Source organism: Fringilla coelebs (genome assembly GCF_963513975.1).
Source record: "Fringilla coelebs genome assembly, chromosome: 10".
NCBI classification, from domain to species: domain Eukaryota; kingdom Metazoa; phylum Chordata; class Aves; order Passeriformes; family Fringillidae; genus Fringilla; species Fringilla coelebs.
The window spans coordinates 25,121,446-25,137,298 of record NC_140036.1 but is presented as its reverse complement, the minus strand read 5'-3'; the positions used below and the strand labels follow the sequence as shown (position 1 = coordinate 25,137,298).

The following is a 15,853-nucleotide window of genomic DNA, read 5'->3' as shown; positions in this document are numbered from 1 at the left end:
TGCTGCTCTTCCCATTGCAGCTTTAACCCTGGCTCTAGCCTGCTTAGCCTTGCATTCATTTTTTCTGAAACATCAGTAGCCTGGAGTGCATGGGAATGCAGAGGGAGGGAAGCAGGGCATGCTGCAGGGCTCTTGGTACACTGTGTGCAGGAAAAGCAGCCACGTGACGTTTCATCCTTGTGTAACTACAGAAGGGTTTGAGTTGGGGGCTGGCTCATTCCATGTGCGTGCCATGGGCAGAGACACCCTCCACTAGACCAGGGGCTCCAAGCTCCATCCAGCCTCATCGAATGTAATAGATAAGGAGGGAAAAAACTAAACCAAACGTTTGTTTGCTTTAGCAAGCTGTGGGTGGTGGGGAGCAGGTGATGCACAGCCAGCCAGCAATGTTGGTGCTGGTGTGGGCTCTGGAGAGCATTGGCAGTGCAGGGCTGGTGTTGGGGTGAGGCATGAAGGGTAATCACTGCGTGGGATGGATCTGGATTTTAACATCCACGTGTTCCATTTGGCACCTCATCCCCTGTCTGACAGAGGTCTTGTGCTGTCCCAGCTGGTCCCTTTGACTAAAAGGGCTCTAACAAAATTGGCATATGGGAATTTCCATATTGCAGCTGATGCTCTGCAGTTCCTTTGAGTAAATCAGTTTATGATTTCCTTTGTCTGGGAGTGCTGTGGGTTCAGCGAGGTTGCTGGGGTGGTTCACTGGAGGGCAGGGGAGTGGCTCTGGCATGAGATGAGACGTTGGTCTTTCAAGGTTAAGCACTGTGAGCTTCTGCCTAAGCCAAGGGTGACCTCGGGGCAGGAGCAGAGCCCTGGCTGTCGCTGCACAGCCACGCTTCCACCTGGAGACAGCATGGAAGGAGAGTGGGAAACCTTCCTCAAGTGCAACAAAACAAAACACCAGTTTGGTGGTGGTTCCAATCTGGCCTCCTCTTCCTCCATGCTGTTTGCCTGTGCCAGGGCTGTCCTGGGGGCTCCTGTTCTCCTGGGAGGGACAGGGCAGGAGAGGGCTTTGTCCTGCATTCCCCAACATCAGCTGTGCCTTATCTTCCCATGCCACCTGAGATCTGGCTTCCTTACCTATGCTTTACCTCTCAGCCCCTGTCATTAGACCTGAACTATGCAAAAGAGGAGATGGGTTTGCCGCTCTGTGCCCAGCCCTGTGTGTACATGTGTTACTGCTGGGACCCAGGGCCAGGCCACCCTCACCTGGGCCAGAGTGGGCTCAGCTGTCCCCTGCCCAGGTAGAGTGGCCAGGGAGCTGTGCTCTCTCTTGGTTTTGTTGGAGTGGGGTGAAGAACGTTGGGCTTTCACTGGCTGTTGTGCTGCAGAAGGACTGAGGAGAGAGAGCACAGATGGATTTTTGAATATTTGAATAGTTTGGAGGTGCTCAGAACTTCAGTGTCTGAAAGTTTGATTAAGGGCCAGTCTTCATCTGTGTTTGGGCAGGTGGCACATGGTTCAGCTTTCAGCCTTCTGTGATCTTCCTGCCCTGCTCCTCCAAAGGGTGATCCATCCCGCAGGCTGCTCAGCCAGAGAGCACGAGGCTCCGAATTGCTGCTGGTAGAACTCTAGCCAAAGAAATCACCTACATTTTAATCTGAAACGATAAAACCGCTGTGTCCCAGGCCCTGCTCGAGTTCCTACCTTGCAGAGCGGCAGCTCAGTGCCCCGGGATACCCGACACGGCTGCCTGCGCCTGGGTGTCCCCGTGCCGCTCCCGTCCCGCTCCCGTCCGCCGCCTGTCCCGGGGGGCTCGGTGCGGGGCTCAATGCGGGGCTCGGTGCGGGGCTCGGAGCGGGGCTCAACGCGGGGCTCAACGCGGGGCTCGGAGCGGGGCTCGGAGCGGGGCTCAATGCGGGGCTCGGAGCGGGGCTCAATGCGGGGCTTGGCGCGGTGCTCGGAGCGGGGCTCGGAGCGGGGCTCAATGCGGGGCTCGGAGCGGGGTTCAATGCGGGGCTTGGCGCGGTGCTCGGAGCGGGGCTCGGAGCGGAGGCTCGGTGCGGGGCGGGCCGGCTCGGCGGCTTCCGGAGGCGGTATGGGGAAACTGCTGGGGAAAGGTGTTGTTTTGGAAGCTGCACAGTGGAGTAACCTCTGCCCCTGGTGATACGACAGAAATCACCTCCTGGCCGGGACCCAAGCAAAACACGGGATTAACTTTGCCCTGTGCTGTCTTGTTGGGGGGCGGTGAGAGCTGCTCCGGCAGCGCCAGAGCGGAGCCTGCAAGGATGGGAGCCAAGCTGCTGTGCCTGTGCCTCCTCACAGCCCTCCTCGGCTACTACATCTACAGCCCGCTGCCCGAGGAGCTGGCCCAGCCCGGCACGGTGATGCTCGTCTCGGCTGTCCTGAGGGCCCTGGGGCACCTGGTGAGGTCTGGGGCCGGGAGGGAGGGCAGGGCAGGGCAGGGGGGTTCTCGGGGGCTCGGGGACACGGCAGGGTGTGTGTCTGCTGCGTGTGTCCCACGGGGACCCGAGGGCAGGAGTGGCTGAAATGGAGCACTGAACTGACTGTGACTGTGACAGAAAGAAATGCAGGAAAGGTTTAATCTTGCAGCCTTGAGAAAGGGCCGTTCAGAGTAACGAATGGGACGTGGGATGTGGCTGGATGGACAAGCACAGACAAGCTCCTCTTGCTTGGCAGGGCTGTGCAGCTAAAGCCCTGCCGCCTGAATCTTTCCTGGCTCCCTGTGCCCAGCTCCCCCGGCAGCACTGGCTGCCCGGGGAGGGAACGCTACAGCAGCTCTCACATTCTATTGATTTTTGTGGTTTCATGGAAATCCACTGGCAAAAAGGCCTGAAAACCACACAAAACAACATCTCAGTGTGAGACAGCCCTTGTTGGCACGAGGTGCCTTTCCAGGGCTGTCTGGTCTGCAGGAGCAGGGAGGATGAGGAGTTTCCTGGTGCGTGTCCGGGACTCCTGCTTTGATTTCGGGGGCTGAGGTGGTGGAAGATGAGAGTGGTGAGAAAGAGAGAAGCTGTGGTCAGCAGTGTCGGTGTGCTGCCTTGCTGCTTCCCCTGCTGGAGGGAGCCTGCACGGAGGGCGGGCACGGGCAGCTCATTGCCCAGGCACGCCCGGTGCCTGCTCGGTCGCACTGTCCCCTCGGCAGGGCCCCGCTGGCCGCAGGAGTGCTGTGATTTCCCTGCAAGGTGGAGCTGTGTCTGCCTGCCTGGGAACAGTGGGGCTGTGGGCAGGCGTTTTGTAACTGGGCTCTCATCTCCTGTGAAACCATAATCCCAAGGGATGGGCACAGCCACAGCCCCCTGGAGCTGCACCGGTGCAATTTGAGTTAGGTGGCCCTAAATTGTCCCAAGAACATCCTGAATGGCCGGGCAGTGACTCGAGGTCACCTGGGGCAGGGCTGTGTTTCAGAGTGCAGTCTCTCTGACTCCCTGCAGTTGGTTTGAGCAAAGGGGACGAAGTGCCACCCTCGAGCGTTCCTGGGCAGCAGAACTCTCTCTGAGCTCCCAAAAGGGTGTGCCAAGAGCCCCACGACATGGCACATCTCCGTCCCCTGTTGTGGTGGCTCCTGGGGAGCCCCAGCTGGGCAGCCCTGCTGGGTGAGCTCAGAGGCCCTCGGTGCCCCCTCTTTGCAGCAGGGAGGCTGGGAATGCTCCCGGGCCTGCTGATGTTTGTGTCCTGCATCCATGTGCTGCCAAGCTGGGGAACAGCCTCTGAGAGCAAACCTGCTGCTTGCTGCAGTGTTTGAGCCTCTTGTGCTTTCCAAAGCACAAGGATCCCAGCCCCAAAGTGGCTGGCTTTCCCCATAATGCCCAAGAATCTCACACTGGGACAATGAGGATTTTCAGATGAGGGCACCATTTCTTTTTATTGATAATGGCGTGGAAACCACAGGCAGCAGCCCTGTGGTTTTCCACAATGTAAATTGTCCACTTGTGGAAAACAGCTCTGAGAGCTCTGGAAACCCTCAGTGCTGGGGCTCAGGGAATTCCTCCCACCACTGGGCTTTCACAAGCTCATTGGAGTCACAGCAGGACTCACTTTGACTGAGATATTTGTTTTTTCAAGATGTTAATCCTTGGGGGAAAAGCAACAACTGAGACGTGTTTATGCAAACTGTGTCAATGTGGTGGCTAAAGCGGCAATTCTGGCAGGGGTGTGAGTGTTTGTTTGTTTTCGTGGAGCTGATGGCAAGGACCTGTGCTTCCCTTTGCAGTGTGCCAGGGCCTGCCCACTCATCTCCCTCCCAATTCCAGCACACTGGGATTGGCAGGGCTCCCCCTGGCATCACCCGCTCCAAGCCTTCAGAGAGAGGTGACTCAAAAATGTGGTGACAATCCCTGTCAAAGACTGCCAGCAAGGGCTGAGCTCTGTGCTACGCTAGCTCCTGAAAAAGAAGGTTAGATCATGGAATCCCAGAGTCCCAGACTGGTTTGGGTTGGAAAAGATCTTAAATTTCATATCGTTCCACCCTCCTGCCAAGGCCAGGGACACGTTCCACTAGACCAGGTTGCTCAAAACCTGGTTATGTGTAGATGATGATTAAACAGTTTATTTAAATACAATTTGAAGGAAAAAAAAAATACACCAAGCAGGGTCAGACTGTCTGACTTCCACTATCACAGTAGGAAGGCTAGAGGTTACACCTATCAGCAGGTGACCAGTCAGTGTGGGGGTTTCACATTCTTCCTGGGGACAATAAAATTTCTCTTGGAAGCCAAACTCCAAACAGGTTCTGCACCAGGCTTGGCTATTTTCTTCCTTATAAAACTCAAACCTGCTCTGAATTTCATCTTTTTTCACCTTCAGATGACGTGTAAGAGCTTGGCTTTATTTCTTTTTGTTTCAATTGTGGTGTGATGAAGCTGGGGTGGGAAGAGGGTCACGTCCCATTGCTGGGGTGCTGGTGGACGTGCTGGTGCCAGCAGCAGTGCAGGGGCTGTGGGTGGCTGTGGGAGGCTGTGCAGTGTGCTCCCTGGGCTGTCCCTGTGCTGTGCTGGTGCCAGCAGCAGTGCAGGGGCTGTGGGTGGCTCTGCAGTGTGCTCCCTGGGCTGTCCCCTTGCCATGCTGGTGCTGGGAGCAGTGCAGGGGCTGTGGGTGGCTCTGCAGTGTGCTCCCTGGGCTGTCCCCTTGCCATGCTGGTGCCAGCAGCAGTGCAGGGGCTGTGGGTGGCTCTGCAGTGTGCTCCCTGGGCTGTCCCCGTGCCATGCTGGTGCCAGCAGCAGTGCAGGGGCTGTGGGTGGCTCTGCAGTGTGCTCCCTGGGCTGTCCCCATGCCATGCTGGTGCTGGCAGCAGTGCAGGGGCTGTGGGTGGCTGTGGGTGGCTGTGCAGTGTGCTCCCTGGGCTGTCCCCTTGCCATGCTGGTGCCAGCAGCAGTGCAGGGGCTGTGGGTGGCTCTGCAGTGTGCTCCCTGGGCTGTCCCCATGCCTTGCTGGTGCCAGCAGCAGGCCAGGAGTATGGGCGGCTCTCTGTGGGACATGTCCGTGCTGATGCTGGTGGGTCACTGAGCTGGACCCTGGGCTGCAGAAGTGGCCCACATGAACACCAAGCAGGAGTCTGAGTGTGGGCACGAAGCAGCAGCCCGGGTTCTGGCTGGGCTCTGGCTCTGGTGGCAGTGTGGGCGCTGCCCTAAGTGCTCCTGGCACTGCCAGGCTCAGGTGGAGGCACTCTGCTCTGGCCTGCTACAGTGACTTCCACAGCAGCTTCACATGCCTGCGCAGAGCATCAGTGCCTCTGTGGGAATGCAACCTGAGAGTGAATAGGCTGCCCTGAAACAGCTTGCCCTGTCTCGTGCTGCAGTCGGAGGCGGCTGAGCTGCTGGGGCTGATGAACTACATGGAGGGCCTGAGGCTGATCACGGCAGTGGAGCTCGTGGCTCCCACCTCCGATGAAAATGTCACCGTGACAGACACGGAGCTCAGCGGCGTCCCCGTGCGCCTGTACCTGCCCCGGAGGGCGCCTGGCGGGCTCAGGAGGGCCGTGCTCTACTTCCACGGCGGCGGCTGGTGCCTGGGAGACGCAGGTGAGCTCCGCAGCACCGCTGCCCTGGGTCTGTGCCAGAGATCCCACAGCCCTGCCAAGCGCTGCCTTTTGTTTGTGGGACTTGCCACAGGGAGGGGCAGGGGACTGGGGTGTCACCAGCTGAAAGCAGGGGGAGGTTTGGGAAAGTCAGCTGGAAGTGCTGCCAAGGGGAACAGGCAGGTGTGTGTGTGTGCCCATTCTCACACGCACTGGGCTTTCATTCCAGGCATGCACGGCTACGATCTCCTGTCACGGCGGATTTCAAACCAGCTGAATGCTGTCGTGGTGTCAGTCAAGTAAGAGATATTCTCCTTCCAGAGGGGATGAGGGTTTGGAGTAAATTAATCTGTTTCAATTAATCTGATTTTTCAATGCTTCTGTATTTGGTTGTGTGCTTTCCTGCTGACTTATACACATTTGTGAGCAGAGGCTGCCAGGGTGACAGTGGAGAATTGTGGTTGGTGGCTATCTTGACTTTATGGAGATGGGTGGGTAATAAAGCTGGGACAGACGGTTCCCTGGGCACGGAAACAAACATTCCCCAGCAGGGAGATGTGAGCAAGCCCTTCTCTCTATTAACTGCAGGTACTAACACACTTCTCTTGCTCCCCCAGCTACAGGTTGGCCCCTCCGCACCATTTCCCTGCCCAGTTTGAAGATGTGTACTCGGTGACCAAGTTCTTCCTGCAGAGCAAGGTCCTGTCCCAGTACGGGGTGGACCCTGCCCGGGTCTGCGTGGCCGGGGACAGCGCCGGGGGCAACCTGGCTGCAGCTGTGGCCCAGCAGGTATGACACAAAGGTGTGCAGCTCAAAATCAGCACTCTGGAGTGCCACTAAGAAAAGCTCAGCTCACAGCACGTGCTGCTCTCGTGGTCTGTCAGGATGTCACAGCCTGCGGGATCGTCACAGGGCTCTGGGGACCAGGCAGCTGTGCCTGAGCCACTCAGTGGCATGGCAGGAGCTTTAGTGCCATCCAGACATCTGTCCCCTGGAAAAGGCTCTCTGCCCTCACGTCGGGCCTTACATCACTCTAACCTTAAGCTCGTGTTGACTGGTTTAGGTATGATGTTTGCAAAGGGAATTTTAACTACGTGACTCATAAAGATGCAAATAGCAGGGAAAACATGCAAACAAAAAAACCCTCACTAAATGTTGCGGTGTCTGTGCATACAGTCTGGTGCCTTTTGCACTTCTCCTTCAGCTGTACTAAATAAAGTCAGCACGATGTTGTTGCTCTCTCAAGGACCTGTTTGGGGTGTAATGAAACCCTGGGAATGGTGGCGAATTTGCTGTGGATGCTGAAGGTAGAAAATGAGGGAGAAAATGGAAAATTTATTAGTGAAGAGGGGAAAAGGTTGGCATATAAGAAATGTCAATGTTCAATCCATCGCATTTTATTTGTTACATCTCTAAAACACACAGAATTGCAATTGCTTGAGTTGTAACATCTCAGGGTTAAAAAGCAAAGAGATGAACATGCTCTAAGTTGAGTGAAGTGAGGAGACCCAGAAACCTGAAAGTTTTGTGATGTAAGACTAGAAATTTTCAGTAGATATAGAAAATCTTCTGTCAATACTTCAGAAAGCATCAACATTTCAGAAGGAGTATTTCCCAAAAATCATTATCCTTCAATATAAAAAATAAAATGAAATTATATTTGATGTTTGAGAATTTTTATTACAGCGTGCTGTTTTAGGTAACCTGCCTGTAGATTCAGAATTTCTTTATCCTGGTTTTATCGATAATCTTATTTTGCTCAGGTCGCAAAATATGCGTCTTAATTCTTCACCTCAGATGATCTGTCAGTGCGGGAGAATCGACACCTTAACAGATTCTTTGCAACGGGTTCTGTTGTTTCTGCAGCTGTCAGAGGACCCTGAAGTCAAAACCAAGCTCCGAGCCCAAGTTCTGATCTACCCGGCTCTGCAGGCGCTGGACCTGGACCTGCCGTCCTACCGGGACAACGCGCACAAGCCGCTGCTGCCGCGGGCGCTGATGGTTCGCTTCTGGAGCGAGTACTTGGGCTCGGACCCCGCTCTCCGCGCCGCCATGGCCTCCAACCGCCACGTGCCGCCCGAGGCCGGCGCCCTGCTGCCCCTGGTCAACTGGAGCCGCTGGCTGCCCGCCGACATGCGGGGGGCTCACACCTACCGGGGCCCGGCCCTGGCCGGCGCGGGGCTGGCCCGGCGCTTCCCCGGGCTGCTGGACCCGCGGGCGAGCCCGCTGCTGGCCGGCGAGGCCCGGCTGCGCCGCCTGCCCCCGGCCTTCATCCTGACCTGCGAGCACGACGTGCTGCGCGACGACGGCGCCATGTACGCGGCCCGGCTGCGCGCCGCCGGCCTGCCCGTCACGCACCACCACGCCGGGGACGCCTTCCACGGCGCCATGACCTTCCTGGCCTGGCCTCTGGAGCTGTCCCTGGGCCACCGGCTCCTCGGCACCTGCCTGGACTGGCTGAAGGAGAACCTGTGAGCGCAAAGTCGGCCCCTCGCGTGCCCAGGGTGACCGGAGCCGTGCTGGCTTCTGGCCGCGATCGCCGTCCCCCTTGCAATCCCCGCGGCGCTGGGGCTGGAGCGTTTCTCACCTTGTCTGGCAGGAAATCAGTCTGATCCCAGCCCACACGTTCCTCCAGTGCTACCATCTGACCCTCAAACCCCCAGACTGTCAGGACTGCCCCGGCGTTCCTCCTCTGGCCCTGCTGCCTCCGGGATCTGGTGTCTTGTCTCTGTTGCTGCCTCCGGGATCTGGTGTCTTGTCTCTGTTGCTGCCTCCAGGATCTGGTGTCTTGTCTCTGTTGCTGCTCTTCTCTTCCTATCGCATCTTCGGCCCGGGGTTTGTGCCCAAGGGCCGGTGGCTGTGGGCACACGGGACGTGCTTCCTGTCCCTTTGTCTCCGCGGGATGTGGCAGCAGGGCCCCGCTGCTGCCAGGGCTGATGGGGTGAAGGGGAGCACCAGGAGGCTGCAGGAGGCTCGGGGCAGCGACCTGCCCATCACAGGCTGGGCTGGGGCTGCTCTTCCTGCCCGGCACAGCTTGAGGGAAGTGCTTGGAAACCCAAGGGATGGCTAAAAAATTGTGCAGGTGTTTTGGGCTTTGCTTGTTTGTTTGTTTTGGGGGTTTTGTGTAGTTGGTTTTTTGTTGTTGTTGTTGTGTTCATTTTTTTTTTTTTAAGCACATATCTTACTCCTACTTTCTTTCTTTAATCCTTGCACTAGCAGGAATTAGTGAATCAAACCAGCATTGGATATTCACTGGAAAAAGGAAGCTGTGAAGGCCCCAGACTTAGGATAACACTGCTTCATGGTCTGTGCTCTACTTATCGGTTAAGTCATGTACTAGGTGTTCTAATTGTCCTTGAAATTTTTTATCAGATTTCACATATGATTTCTTAAAAGTAGAATTAGCTTAGTAGCTTTATAGGCCTGGAAAAGAAACATAGTTTAGCTGGCTGTGTGGAACAGATAACCTCTGTGTAAATGCTTAGTGTGTTAAATATAAACCCTAAAATTTTTGACTGAAGCATGAATACAAGGGTTGGCTGTTAGTTTAAGTAAATCAACCACTGGGCCGGTACTTCACATATCCTGCTTTTCTTTTGCATAAAAGGTACTGAATCTTCAATAATTCTGGGTTATTTTCCCAAGTGTGTGCGGCCTGTTCAGATGGAATGTGTAGGGGCTGATTGCTGTTGTCCATCTTCATTCAGATGAATACGAACATTAAACTGTTTCTGATTCCAGTGCAGTGTTTGTCCCTGGGGTGTCCCGTCCATCGGAAGCGGTGGAGCTGTGCTGCAGCCCGAGGGTGGCTGCTGCAGACAGCCCCTCTTGCAGCTCTGCCCTGGCTCCTGCTGAGGGTGGGGAGCTGCTGGGCTGGGCTGGGCTGGGCTGTGCAGGAGGGAGGCAGCAGTGGTCGGGTAGGTCTCTCCTTGCAGCTTTGCACACCCTCTGGGTGCACATCTGTGCTGCTGGGCTCAGTCCCACAGGGTTTGGGAGGCATTCCTTGGGCCTCCCTGCAGCACTGCCAGCACAGCCCAACGCTCACCACAGACCGGGCTCCTCTCTGCTGCCAGAGGCAGCTCCACTGCAGTTTTATTTCTCCCACATTTGGGATTAATTAACGGCCTCTTAGTGTTCCTGAGGAAGTTGGGCTTGGGGCTTTTGTCTGATTTTCTGTACAGTTTTAGGGTCCTGTCCACAAGAATGTTCCCTGGGATGGGCATTTCTGGGTGGTAAATGCTAATGGAATGAGCCCAGCTGGGGTTTCCAGGAAGAGAACCTTGCGTAAGAGACTGCTCGGGGAGGATGGCTGTGGTTCTGGTTTGGAAGGGACGTGCCCACATCGCATCCCTGCTGTGAGCCAGAGTGGCTTTGGTTGTTCTGCTGCCCTGCAGCTCTGGGATGTTGTGGATAGGGTAGCACTAGGCTGAAGTGTTGGCCTCAGGTGGCTTTGCCTCCCTTCAGGGCTGCTGGAGGTGCCTGTGCCAGCCCAGCTGGAGCAAACCTGGGCCATCCTCCCTGTCCACACTGCCACCAATACTGTGCTTCCTCCATCGTGGCTCAGGCATCAGCTGTGTCAGGGACACTGAATGCCTGCCTGTAAGGCAGGAGAAAAATTTATGTTTTAAGGAACAATGCCAGACAAAAATTGCCAACCTTCCCTTGTACGTTTTTATAGGATGCTCCTGGAACCAGAAGTAAATGGCTTTTAAGCACCAGCACCTAAATATGGACTCATGATTGATTGGGCTGTATGTTTTTGTTTAGGTTCCTAAAATAGACTTTTGGGATTGGAAATGCCTGGTGAGGCACAAAATGAGGCAGTGAAAGCTGCACTATTGATGTTGCTGGCAGGAGAGGCTGGAGCTGCAGTAAGCAACCCATTTATCCACACCAGAAAACAGACAAACCACCACAAGGGAAGGCTTTGGTCTCCAAAAGCCTTCCCTCAAAGGGAGGATGGGATTTGGTAGTTGACAGTCAAGGACAAAGCTCAGCCTCACCATGGTGGGGCTCACAGCCCCGTTGGGAGCCAGCTCTGGGTGCAGAGGTCAAACCCTCCCAGGATGCCCAAGCACAGCGAGACTGATCACAGACTCTCCTACCACAGGGTGCAGTGGGAACTGTATGAAGAGAGGGGGTTCGTGCTTGCAGGTGAGTCAAGTAGGAAAGGAAGCATCCTTGAAGTATCCCCACCAATCTGGGCTTCCCCATCACCCATTTGTTAAGAATACTTAACTTTTTGTTGCAGTACTACACTGGTTAAAAAAACCAAAAAAATCCCCAACAAAGCACCACCAAAACCCCAAAGCCCAGAACTGGGCAGTACTCTTGGGTTTCTGGTATTTTTGGCAGCGTTGGTCGATTGCTCCTGGTGTGCTCAGCCAGGCCCTTGTTCCCGAGAAGGGCTCGGGGAGGGCCCCAAGGCTGCCAGCCCTGCCCGCCCCACCGCGCTCTCGGGTCCCTCCTGGTTCCTGGGCTGGAGCCCCAGCAGAGGCCAGCAGCACTGCAGCCTGCCCTGCCAGGAGCCCTGGGAGCAGCAGGCCTGGAGTGCCAGCCACCGCAGAGCCCGCTCCTGAGAGCCAGCTCAGGTGTTCCCCATGGAATGTGTGACTGGGACAGCCTCAAAAGAACTAGGGGATAGAAACCTGCTTACAAGTACAACCAACTGAAGCAATGGTCGCAGAGCTGTAAAGCAGGGACCAATCTGAACCTACTGAAATGACATTAAGGAGCATTTCTTGCTCCCTCATCAGTTTTCTGAGGAGTTAATGCAGCAGGAAGGAAGAAATGCTCCATTTCTTCAGCCCTGTTTTATCCTCCAGTGCAACAGCAGTTGCCTGAATGAACAAGATATTTAAAAGCTGGTAAATGAGAAGCTAGTGTCAGTTATTAGCCATGGGGGAAATTTTAAATCAGCTTCTGTAATACCTAAATATTAACTGATTTATTGGCCTTGTTCACAGAGAAAAACTACAATAGCTTTTTATATATATTAATAAGGTTAATATTTATGCTAGCTCTGAAGTACATCACAATAAAGGGGAGAGAAAGGTAGAGAAGCTGTGGCTGCCCCATACCTGAGGATGCTCAAGGCCAGATTGAATGGGCTTGAAGCAGCCTGCTCCAGGGAAAGTGTCCCTGCCCATGGCAGAGGGGGTGGAATTAGTTGCAGTGGGGTTTGGCCACTCTGCATTAGCAGCATTATTATATTTTTATCTTTGCCAATAATTTATATAGCAACGCTAGTAAAGCAGGGAGCTGTGGAGTGGTGATGTGCTGCTGTATGAAGAGTTAGTGCTCCTCGTCCCCCCGGCTCTGCCCTCCTGCAGCCCCTGGCTGTCCCAGAGCATGGGACCGGAGCAGGGGGTGCCCTCTCCTCCGGGCGGCCCGGCTGGTTCCCCGCGGGTTCCTGCGAAGGGGAAGTGTTGTTCGCATCTCGGCAGCTCAGCCAAACAGATCCCGCCTTCGCCCCACTCGTTAATGATTGAATGAGAGGCGGCGGGGCTGCCCCGGGATCGCACAGCTCTGCCGGACCTGCGGCGAGGCAGCACCGGCCCCGGCCATGGTAAGGCTCCAGCGATGGACTCTGCTGCTCCACCCGCTTCTGAGTGCGCTTCTAACTGCTCTTTGTTCTTACCTTAAAATTGATCCATCAGCCTTCTCCTAACAACTTGCTAAATTAATGCATCCGTCCATACTGAACTTTCAATTATTATCGCTCTTTTAAGTGCTGATGTCCCTGATGTGCTTTCTAGATTTATAACCTCACTGAGGTATTGAGTTTCTCCTCAAGAACCGAGCAGACAGGGCTCAACAGGTGAAGCAGGTGAGTTCTGGGCAGAGCAAGTACTCTCTGTAGCATTTCTGTCTCCTGGGGGACACAGAGTAAGTGTAGAGGCTTGATGGAAATGGCTTTATGGAGTTTTTGCTCTGCCTTATGATCTCCCTTCATAATGAAATACAGCTGATCTCTGCTTTGAGGACAGAGACCTGTGAACAAGTTCTTGACACCAAAGCACGTTTGGAAATGCTTAACCTTAGCTTGGGTTCAGTTTTGATCTATATCCTGGTTTCTGGCATTTGGTTTTCCCTGCTTTCCAGTTGTTTGCTGACACTTTATCCAAGGCTCTCACCAAAAGCTGTCTGTGTCCTGCGACAGGGACAGGTGGCTTTGCTGAGGAGGGAGAGGAGTAAACACTTGAGATCCTGCTCTATTTCCTTCCCTGTAGCTGAAAGCAGTTTTTTTAACCAGCCTTTAGAGAGAAAGCAAGCTCATGTGTGGTGCAGCTTTGAAGGAAGCTTTGGCAGAACGCAGAGGAGATGTGCTCCATCCTCCATGCAATTCTGATACCCAGTTTCCAGCACAGCTCACAAAGTGCTCCATTAAGGGCTGGGTTAATTTAACAAACACATCTCTCCTGGCTCCCCAGCCAGGTCAGCCTTCCCCAGCCTTGTCAGCAAACTTCTTCCTCGGTGACGAGGCAGGACCCACGGGACCAGCGTTGGGTAACAGGGGCAGATGACTCCACGAGGCTCTGACAGGGCACCCATGGGCTGGTTTCACTTTCCTGACCCCTGGCACTGCCCTGGCTTTGGCCAAGCTGGCACGCTGTGACTGATGCCTTCATTCAGGTGATGCTCCCGCTTTGAGCTCCTCACACAGGTCTTTGCTCAGGTGAGTTTTCATCTCCTTCTGTAACTCTGATCAGTGTCTGCAAGTACCAGTCCTGTGTGTGAGAGATGTTTGAGGTCACATATCTACTTACCCTGTAGGCTGGAAGGAAATTGCAGGCTGCATTCACTGATTACAACAATGATATAACAATAACTGTGCAATGATCTTTTACTTGGGTTTGGTCTTTATTCTTTTTCTCTTGATTTTCCAGGCTGTGAACGAGACCAGTGACTATTTTCTGACAAACAGAATACTGGAAAAGTATTATCTCTCCACCATGTACAGCCTTGAGTTCATTATAGGTGCCATTGGAAACACCATCGTGGTGTTTGGCTATATTTTCTGCCTGAAAAAATGGAAAAGCGGCAACATCTACCTGTTCAATTTATCCATATCAGATTTGCTATTTCTGTGCACTCTGCCAATACTGGTGAACAGCTACTCCAAGGATCAGTGGGCAGAGAGCATCCTGTGCCACAGCAACAGATTCCTGCTGCACGCCAACCTGTACAGCAGCATCCTCTTCCTCACCGTTATCAGCGTTGACCGGTACATGCTGATGAAGCACCCCTTCAGGGACCACATCCTGCAGAAGAGGAGCACGGCTGTCGTGGTGTCCGTTGCCATATGGATCGGGGTGATCCTGGAGCTGCTGCCGCTGCTGCATTTCCTGGAGCCTCTAACAGCTGCCAATAACTACAAGTGTCTTGATTACGCGAGCTCTGGAGACCCCGCGAGGAACCTCGTCTACAGCATGTTCCTGACGGTCTTTGGCTTCCTCATTCCCCTCCTGACCATGTGCTGCTTCTACGTGAAGATGGTTCGCTTTCTCCAAAGCAGGAGCGAGCAGATCCGCTCTGCCCTGACCCTGGAGAAGCCCCTGACCCTGGTGATCCTCACCGTGGTGATCTTCTCCCTGCTCTTTACTCCCTACCACGTCATGCGCAACGTCCGGATCGCCTCCCGAATTCCAGCCTTGAACGTCTCTAAGTACACACAGGGAGTCATCAGCACCATTTACATCATCACGAGACCCTTTGCCTTTCTAAACAGTGCCATTAATCCTGTTTTTTATTTCCTGATGGGTGACCACTTCAGGGAGATGCTGATGGCCAAAACAAGACAGCTCCTGGGCAGGCTGGCAACCACTGGGAAGTGAATGAGTAAGCAGACCCCTTGTAGTGGGAGAGGTCTGGGAGGAACTCTCTTAGGGAGAGCATTCAGCAATGTGCCATTTTTTAGATTACTTTATTTATGCAATAGAATAGGTATGAGCTGATTGTATTCCTCTAAATGGACCTGTTACCTTATTGTACAGGAAACTTCTGCTGAGCTGCCTCCAGCAAGCCAGGAGGAACGCTCTTGCTCTCAGCAGGACAGCAGTGGGAGCCCAGAGCCCATTAATGCTGTCATCAAGAGGCCATCAATCCAGCTCTCTGAGGGAAAGCATACTGCTCTCAGACAGCTGCTTTGTGAGCCATAACGTGGGCCTGGGCTGGGACAAAACGTGCTTTCACACGTCACAGGACAGCCAGGCACGCTCACATGGGCACTCACCCAGCCACTTACCAGGGTGTGGAGCTACCTATCCTCATTATAACTGTCTATAAGTGCCCGTGGAATCTATAGCCTGAAGCAGAATTTAGACCTCAGAGTTCAAACTTCATTAGCAGTTGTACTAATGAACCAGGAGCTAATGAGGAGCCAGTCCCTGCCTGATCCCTGCAGGATCGATTAGCAGCACAAGTTGCTCTCCAATGGACTGACCTGACTTCAAATAGAAGGGGAAAGATCGATGGAGCAACGAGCTCCTGTGAGCTTGGGCTGGCCCAGGGCTGCAGGGTGTGGGCAGCCCCCTCCCCTGCACTCCTGCAGGCCCCAGGGACTCCCCAGCACAGGGAACGGGTCAGGTCTCCCCCAGCTCAGCCTGGGGTCTGCTCTTGATGTGTCAGTCACCTGCAATGTGCTTCACTGTGCTGCTGGCACCAGCCCCCGGAGAATAAACTGCTTTAAAAGCTAGGAAAAGTCTGCTCCGTGTTGTTTTACTTGATTTGCTGATCTCTGAGTGTCCATGAAACCTCAGTATCTGTCTTGGTCCCTGTCACACGGCCCTGTTCCCTGTCACAGTGTTATCAAAGCAGGGTCTGGTCCCCAGCCCCACACAGCAGCAGCACTTCTGGGCCTGCCAGGGAGGT

At 54.4% G+C, this 15,853-nt stretch overlaps 2 protein-coding genes across 2 annotated transcripts; both read left to right on the top strand.

The window, feature by feature from the left end:
• Positions 1-2,093: 2,093 nt before the first annotated feature.
• Positions 2,094-8,495, top strand: AADAC (arylacetamide deacetylase). The gene is made up of 5 exons (XM_084212193.1): positions 2,094-2,366; positions 5,762-5,984; positions 6,210-6,279; positions 6,598-6,769; positions 7,847-8,495. Exons 1-5 carry the CDS (start codon positions 2,229-2,231, stop codon positions 8,453-8,455), a joined length of 1,212 nt encoding a protein of 403 aa, XP_084068319.1. The 5' UTR covers positions 2,094-2,228; the 3' UTR covers positions 8,456-8,495.
• A 2,551-nt stretch (positions 8,496-11,046) lies between these two features.
• On the top strand, positions 11,047-14,817 carry SUCNR1 (succinate receptor 1; the record flags this gene model as incomplete). Its single annotated transcript, XM_084212283.1, has 5 exons — positions 11,047-11,134; positions 11,387-11,476; positions 12,757-12,809; positions 13,647-13,658; positions 13,870-14,817. 5 exons carry the CDS (start codon positions 11,047-11,049, stop codon positions 14,815-14,817), a joined length of 1,191 nt encoding a protein of 396 aa, XP_084068409.1.
• Between the last annotated feature and the right edge of the window lie 1,036 nt (positions 14,818-15,853).